The sequence below is a fragment of the Anastrepha obliqua genome, chromosome 4 (assembly GCF_027943255.1).
Source record: "Anastrepha obliqua isolate idAnaObli1 chromosome 4, idAnaObli1_1.0, whole genome shotgun sequence".
Taxonomy (NCBI): domain Eukaryota; kingdom Metazoa; phylum Arthropoda; class Insecta; order Diptera; family Tephritidae; genus Anastrepha; species Anastrepha obliqua.
In genome coordinates this window covers 126199870-126208264 of record NC_072895.1, presented here as the reverse complement: position 1 = coordinate 126208264, position 8395 = coordinate 126199870, and the positions used below count along the sequence as shown (strand labels likewise).

Here is an 8395-nt window from a genome sequence, read left to right as displayed (position 1 = left end):
TGGTTTAAACACAAACACGCTGTGGAAACTGTTGACAACTCTCTCAAACCCAAAACTTGCAAACTTATTGCTTGGCTTTATGAAAACGCAGTTTAATGAATAAATTTTAACGCACTCTGTGTGAAGACACCTAATATGTTTTGTGTATAACACTTTTAATTTCTTTGTCGAGTAAAACATGTTTAAAAGTGACAGCACTGTAAAGTGTTTGACAACTAAATGTGTATTTTGTATTATTTATGAAATAAACGCGGAGGACAGTGATTTAATTTTCCTTACAAAAATGGCTCAAAATGAATTTAATACATTTCGAAGTTATGTTAATATATTAAGTGATCCCTCAGCTAAAGAGGAAATTAAGTTTAAAGCGGCACAAGAGCTAAGTGAACATTTTGAACTAATAATACAAAGCCCTTCATACCCAGCTTTCTTAGAACTTGCGCTAAAAGTATTTATTCGGATATTACAAGATGGGGAACCACAGTTTATTCAAGAAAATAGTTCTCAACATGTAAGTTTAATATACATACGTATTGATGTAATGTGCATATTCATGTTGAATTGAGAAGAGGGACTAACTACAGTAATATAAACAGCTCATGGCGAATGTATACTTGATTGTTTACTCACTTAGTTCCAATTGTATGTATGTCGTGCACTAAATCTCTTTTTTTGCTACATAAGACTTATGTATATAGATATACATATATATATATTTGGCGCGTACACTCTTTCTGGGTGTTTGTCCGAGCTCCTCCAATTTGTAGCGTGCGTCTTGATGTTGTTCCACAGATGCAGGGACCTACAGTTTAAAATCGAGTCCGAATGGCAGATATTTTTTATGAGGAGCTTTTCATAGCAGAAATACACTCGGAGGTTTGCCATTGCCTGCCGAGGGACGGCCGCTATTAGAAACAACTTTTTCTTGTAGACCGAACGTACTTCTGCAATCTTTTTTCATATTTACTGTAAATGTTTTTTAGATAAGAACACAGAAATCCTCATGCTCTTCTTTTGGGTTTGTAACATATCTATCGGTTGTTTCTTTAGCTGCATGAGAACTATCGATATGTTGTTGTTGTTATTGTAGCAGTATCTTTGCCCTGTCAGTGTAGTGTAATCACCGGTCGTCTTCGTCTAGCTCATCTAACGATAGGCCCAGGAAACTAGCTGTTTCGACGGGTTGGGTCCAGAGGAAGATAGGTGTTAGATGAATGTCCAAACGAGTGCTTGCCTGCATATTCCTATGGTATCATTTTGAAGAATTTGGTCAACCTACCTCCAATTTCTCTGCTTTATTTTCAGTCTGGATGGGTAACTGCTTATCTATCAGATTATAATAAAAAAAGATCATGTTTTGTTGTTGTTGTTGTTGTTGTTGTTGTTGTTAACAGCATAGGTAGCCCTGTCAGTGTAGGCATATCATCGTTCGTCTTCGTCTAGCTCATCTAGGGGTAGGCCCAGGATTTCGACAGGTTGGGTCCAGAGGGAGAGGGGGGTTAGATGAGTCGGTTTGAGGGGGCATTTGAAGAGGTAGTTAGTGTCGTGCGGGGTACCTTCACATGCCGGACATGTGTTTGGTATGTCGGGGTCGATTCTGGATAAGTAGGAGTTTAACCTGCTACAGTATCCAGATCGTAATTGTGCCAGTGTTACACGGGTCTCACGGGGAAGCTGGAGCTCTTCATCTGCAATAGGTGGTGGTTGGACTCCGATCACGGCATTCACAGGACGGGAGTTCATGAAGGTGGTAACGGTCTCTCGGTGAATGTCGTTTATAGACTGTCTAAATACTGTCCGGTCCAGTAGGTTACGGTCAGTCTTGTCCTGGATTTCGCCAGCGTAGTCAAGGAGGTGTCTCCTGACGTGCCTGGCAGGCGGCTCGGGCTCAAGCAGGTGTCTGCAGGGATGAGACCTACGGTAGCATCCGAGCAGGAACTGCTTGCTGAGCAATTTGGTGTGCTCCACAACTGGGAGCATTTGTGCCTCGTTATGAAGGTGTTGGATGGGTGACATCAGGAGGCACCCGGTCGCTGTCCGAATGGCGGTATTTTGACAGGTCTGTAGCTTTGTCCACTGCGAATCACTAGTTCCAGGCGACCAGACAGGCGCAGCTTAGTTAAGAACCGGCCGGCCAATTGCCTTAAATGTCGAAAGCAACAGTTCTTTGTCTTTGCCCCAAGTGCTGCCGGCCAGCGATTTGAGGACCTTGTTGCGATTTTGGACTTTTGTGGCAATTGCGGTTGTATGCGCAGAGAAGGAGAGCAAGCTGTCAAAGGTTACACCCAAGATTTTGGGGTTATTTACCGTCGGAATTGGTGTATCATCGACTTTTACCTTAAGGGACAGCTTGACCTCCTTTGTCCAGGTGGTAAGAGGGTCGCCGTGGACTTGGTGGGGGAAAGTTGGAGATTCCTCGCAGTGAAAAAGCGAGAAAGGTCGGTGAGGTAGTTGTTCACTTTGGGACATAGGCCATCGATGTCATTGCCCGACGCCAAGATCGTGCAGTCGTCAGCGTATGAGATCAGGGAAACTCCCGCTGGTGGTTGGGGGAGCTTCGAGATATAGAAATTGAACAGCAAGGGAGAAAGGACACTACCCTGCGGTACACCTTGCTTAATCTTTCTCTGCTTTGACGTTTGATCTCGAAATATCACGGACGAGTGCCGACCGCTCAGATAGTTCGCGGACCACTCTTCAGCCCTGGCGGGAGTGTCGACTGATAAATGTCATCTAGTAGCGTTGAATGGCTAACTGTATCGAAAGCCTTTTTCAAGTCCAACGCTACTAGGACAGTCCTCTCGCAGGGGCGGTTTTGGTTAAGCCCGCGATTTATCTGGGCGTTTATGGCGGTGAGTGCAGTGGGGGTGCTGTGCACTCATCGGAAACCGTGCTGATGTGGGGCTGGGGCCAGGTGTTTCGTGTAGAGTGGGAGTAGGAGGGCTTCAAGTGTCTTCACTACTGGGGAAAGGAGAGTTATCGGCCGATAAGACTCCCCTTGGTTGGCGGGTTTCCCAGGTTTCAGTAGTGGGACCACTCTCCCTGCTTTCCACTTGTCAGGGATGATGAGAGTGGCCAGGGTCAGATTGAAAACCCTTGTGTGCGCGTTTAAGCCGTTAGGGCCAATGGCTTTCGATGATTTCGACTTGTTGATGGCCTCCTGAACCTCATCACCGGAGAAAGTAAGTGGCGCATTGTCGTTCGTCAGTTTGTGCAGCCTTCTGGTAGCACGACGTTTGGTTCTGTCGCCCGGAGGATGCAATATGAAAAGCCGGCTAAAATAGTTGTCGAACCTCCAAATTGAGATCCCTTATGCGGGGATCCCCGGGATCGGCCTGGCGTAGGTGGTCTCGTTCGTTTGCTAAACTGGCTGCTTCGGCTGGGAAATGAGGACGAATGTTCTTATAACTTCCAGCTGGAATGAAGCGAGCCGCAGCAGCTGTAAGCACCTTACGGAATGCGCGTTCGCCTACGCGCACATCAGTGGGGATGGGAAGAGCGGCGAAGGTGTCCTCGGTGAATTCCGTGAAGCCGGCCCAATTAGCTTTTTTAAAGTTAAAATAGAACCGGTGATTCGCGGAAACGAAGTCGGCAGGTCTCTCAATCGCGACGATAATGGGCAAATGGTCTGTTGCAAGCGATAGCATAGGTCGCCACGTTATGCTATTTATCAGACCCGCGCTAGCAATTGTTAGGTCAGGCGAGCTGCTGCAATTGCCCACTACCCTGGTGGGGGCGTCGTCGTTCACTGTGCTGAATGTCGAGTCGTCTGTCTGCTCTGCCAGTTGCTGTCCCCTACGATCATTTGGCAGGCTTGAATGCCAAAGATCGTGATGCGCATTGAAGTCACCTACAACCAATCGGTTTTCACCTCTGATGAGCGCACCTACATATATCAGGGTGATATCCTGCCGGGCAGCAGGTGACAGGGAGTATATATATGTTACATATTTCGAGCTCGGAATCGCCTGACCGGAAAGCTATGCCTTGACATTCTAAGGTGCTGTCCCTGCGGTCGATTCCTTCATCGATAAGACGATACTGCACAGTGTGGTGGACTATAAACGCTAGGCCACCACCATTGTCTCGCTCGCGATCGTGTCTGTGCACGTTATAGCCATCCCTGGTGATCAGAGATGACCTAGCGTGCAGCTTTGTTTCTTGGACCGCAGCTATTTTAATACTGTGCCGGCTCATAAAGTCGTCTATCTCGTCGACCTTAGGTCCGTTGCAGTTAAATTGGAGAAGCTTGAAGCTTCTCGGTGAGGTCAGTGTAATTCGGGGGGTGAGGGACGCGTGGGGTTGTCTACGTTGGACCTGCTGCGCAATCCACTGTGATTGTTGCGGCCTGATGGTGGTGGGCGGCCGCGCCTCTGGGGGCGGTAGGGGGTGCAGAGCTCTGCAGCAGGGGGCAACGTAGGCAGTTGTCCACTCACGGGTGGTGCGCAGGCCGGAACATCTCCGAAAATGGCACCAGCCATTGCAAGAATTGCACTGGACTGATACCAGATTCCGAGGTATTGCGGCCTGACACACGGAACAGACTGTGCAAGGGACCAGGAGCTGCTGGTTTGTCCCCGCACTGGGGTTGGAGCAGGAAGGAAGGGGAGGGGTTGAAGGAGAGTTGTGTTGCTCCGATAGGCTCCTCACCGTGGAGGTGTGGGTAGTGGTGGCGGTTGGTAGTGCCGACCTATCAGGGGGTGTATTAGCCGTGGAGGCATCAGACGCTTGCTGGCGGGAGCAACACGTGGCCACATACCGTGTGGACCACTTCTGTTTTGTATTATCAGTTTCTCAATCGCTTAAAAAACACCCTGAAAATACGTCTTTACTTTTACTTAGGATTCTTTCTGAATTATTTTTCCGAATTATGAATTATTCGCATTAAATATGCGATATATGGTATTCAGAGTTCTGCGAAAGCGTATTTCAGAGTTTTCATAGATCCCAGAAATTGTTTACTCACTTTAAAATATTGAATTCTCCCTTACATATGTATAGTGTGTATATACATTTCTATATAGTGTGTATATACATCTCTTCATTGAAAACAAAAAGTTTTTATGCAATATATTACTTAGGAAAATTTATCTCCGTATTCTATCATTAACCTGATTATCATAGTGTACATCCATATCAATACTTTTGGGCTACGACTCCAGGATATTCCTGCTACAGTTTACACACCATGAGGGCCTTGCTTGCTTTGGACAGTGCAAGGTACCAGGACAAAGACAAGGTACTTTTTTTTTTTTTTGGCCACAACTTAATGAAACAAAACTTTCAGCATTTATTCGTTGCTTAATTCTTAAAATAACGGCTTAAAACAAAACAAAAAATACAAATGTAGGAATGAGAAGGAGGCAATAATATAAAAATGTACATATTTACTCAGTTTTGCACGTCTGGCACTCATTGCTAAAAACTAATAAATTTTAATAGTTAATCCATAGGCCATTATTTTTTCTTAGACTTTTAATGCGTTTGGGCATACTTTCGACAAGATTCTCGATAAATTTGCGCGGAATTTGGTTCCACTTCTGCTGTACCCGGTCCCATAGCTCTGTCATTTTCTCAGGAGCCCTGCGATATTTTCCCAGCCGCTGTTTGGTTATTGCCCACACATTTTCAATTGGATTTAGATCCGGGCTTTGTGCAGGCCAATCTATTACCTGAAAATTTTGTTGCGACAGTCATTCTTTAACAATTTTGGCGGTATGTTCGGGATCGCCGTCTTGTTGGAAGATAACTTCCCCTTCTGGGTAAGCGCTCATATCAACAAATTCTGGCAAATTAGTCTGCAATACATGTAAGTAGTCTTCTTTTTTCATAATACCATTAATTTTAACGAGTGGTCTGATGTGCCACCAAGTGAAGCAACCCCACACGCTTCACGTGATGCCTTTGGATCCTTTCTGTAGGTCGACGCCAGCAATAGCTTATTCCGTCGGACTGAAAACGATTAATTTTTAGTTCATCCGACCAAATTACCCGTTTCCAGTGTTCAACATTCCAATTTCTGTACTTTTGAGCAAATGCTCGACGGGCCTTAATATTTTTGAGCGATAACGCCGGCTTTTTCTTCTTTACAGCTGATTTATACCCGATTCTATGGAATGCTCTACGCGCGGTCCACTCACTGACGTTCTTATTTAACATTGCTGCAGCCTTCTTTGGTGTCACAAAACTGTTTTTGCGTACTTCTTGTACCATAAGGCATGCGTCTGAGTCCGAAAGAAGTTGTGGTCGACCTCCAACATTCGGTGCATGCGCTACATTTCTTCGTTTCTGTACATTAATAACTGTGCGTTGGCTAATATTTAATATTTCAGCAATTTTTCTTGAGGAATTTCCACTATTAGTCAAAACCACGACGCTGTTTTCGAGCTCCACATTTATTTTCTTCATAATTGATATTAATATTAATCAGAAAGCGATTGTCTAACTTCGAACACCTTTCTACTACTAATAACAAAAGTAAAAACACAGTAACATGAAACAAAAACTATAACGGTATATAATTACAACTGTACTAAATGTTACAGCTCCTTTTGGTTTACATAAACAAATACGTAAATACGTACTTTTTTATATTATTGCCTCTTTCTCATTCCTATATTTGTATTTTTTGTTTTGTTTTAAGCCGTTATTTTAAGAATTAAGCAACGAATAAATGCTGAAAGTTTTGTTTCATTAAGTTGTGCATTTAGATTTTTGCAGAGACTTTAAAGTTAAATCGCCCAACATGTGCTCACTATTGCACGCTACTGTATATAGAATAGGACGATATTCTTATTTCCACTTTTAAAGATTAGACTTATATGAGCCTTTTTCCTATCCTGCAGAAATAATTGGTCAGTGAGCGACTTAGTAAAAGTTAACATTAATCGCTTTGTGAGGTTTAGGGTTTCAGAGTTGCAATCGTTTCTTGAACGTCATTTTCGTCACGAATAACGCGTCGAAAGTCAAAGGGGAATCTAATGAACCTGAAAAGCTTAGATCAATATCCGAATTACATACAAAATTAGCACTGAAAACTCCGCAAAAAGATTTGCTCTTTCTTCTGCGGATTTGACATATTTGCCTCTATAAAATGTATTAAGCAAGACCTTATGAAGCTTCTAAATTTAGCCAGTTTGCATTTATAAACTTAAACATCATAGCACTTTGAAACTTTGTATTTTTTGTATAGGTTATTTCAAATGAATGAGCTTTCTATAATACCCTAACATATATTCTAAGCACAAACTATGATATATAGTAGTGTTGATTTAAAAATCTCAAAGCAACAAGTTATGTGCAAATCAGCAAATAACAGATCCCACTCAAACAACATACAATTAACAAATACAGGGTTTGATTGAAAAGTAATGAGCCTTTCCGCGCGGATCGTCTGCTAAGCGATCAACCGAATCGGCTGGTGGGGGAAAATGATCGTTGGACCTTCCCCTTCCACTAGAAACCGGCCCCAGTTCGCTGGCAACAGCGGTGCAGTCAACATCGCTCCGCGCGTGAAAGCTGTTTTAAAAGTGTGTTAGGATTTTGCAGTGGCGAAAATGCAGCGATCTTTGGAGCAACGATACTCGATCAAATTTTGCGTAAAGCTAAACAGTTTGTACCTCCAGGAAGCACCGTAAAAGCGGCATTTTACAATGAAGTGCTCCTTCGGCTGAAAAACCGCGTCGCTCGGGTTCGGCCCGACCTCGTCAACAATTGGACCCTTCATCACTACAATGCGCCGGCGCACACCGCCTTCCTCTGCATCTCTGCATTGGCCAAGATGGGGGTTCCGGTGCTCCTCCCTACAGCCCAGACCTGTCCCCTCCGGACTTCTTCTTGCTCCCGCGCCTGAAAAGAAAGCTGAAGGGGAGGCGTTTCGACTCCATCGAGACGATCCAAAAAACTGTGACGAGTTTAAGGGGGGGGTAGGGTCACAAAATCGAAATTTTTTTTCTTCACTCATCTTATAGTAAATCATTTCAAGAATGTTGTGTCAAAATTTTCAGTGGATCGGAGCAGAACTCTCAAAGTTATAGCCTTTGTAGGCACTCTACCTCGAATGCGGAGCATCGATAATTTCTCAGAGTCATTTTTTCAAACGCGTTTTTCCAGAAACGACTTCTTAAAAGTCGGTGCCAATCACAACTCCGAAACTATTCAACCGATTCTTTTCAAATTTGGCACACGTTTTCTAAATCAAAAATACCTCCCCCCTACACTGTTTTTTTTTATTTTTTTTTTTTAAGGTTGTTTTTCACTTACAAATATGGAGAAATTTTTCGCCAAAAATGCTCGTTTTACGTTTTTTTGCCACCAAAACTACAAAAATGAAAAAAAAAATTTTATTAATGTAGGGGGGAGCATTACGTCATACTTTAACTGAAAAATTCGACTT

General features: G+C 43.7%; 1 protein-coding gene across 2 annotated transcripts in view; it reads left to right on the top strand.

The window, feature by feature from the left end:
• Positions 1 to 216: 216 nt before the first annotated feature.
• Positions 217 to 8395, top strand: part of LOC129245163 (transcription-associated protein 1) — a 32501-nt gene continuing 24322 nt past the window's right edge. For both annotated transcript variants that reach the window (XM_054883183.1, XM_054883182.1), the window contains exon 1: positions 217 to 511. In XM_054883183.1, the coding sequence (XP_054739158.1) occupies positions 284 to 511 (228 nt within the window). In that variant the 5' untranslated portion in view covers positions 217 to 283. The remainder of the gene's footprint in view (positions 512 to 8395) is intronic.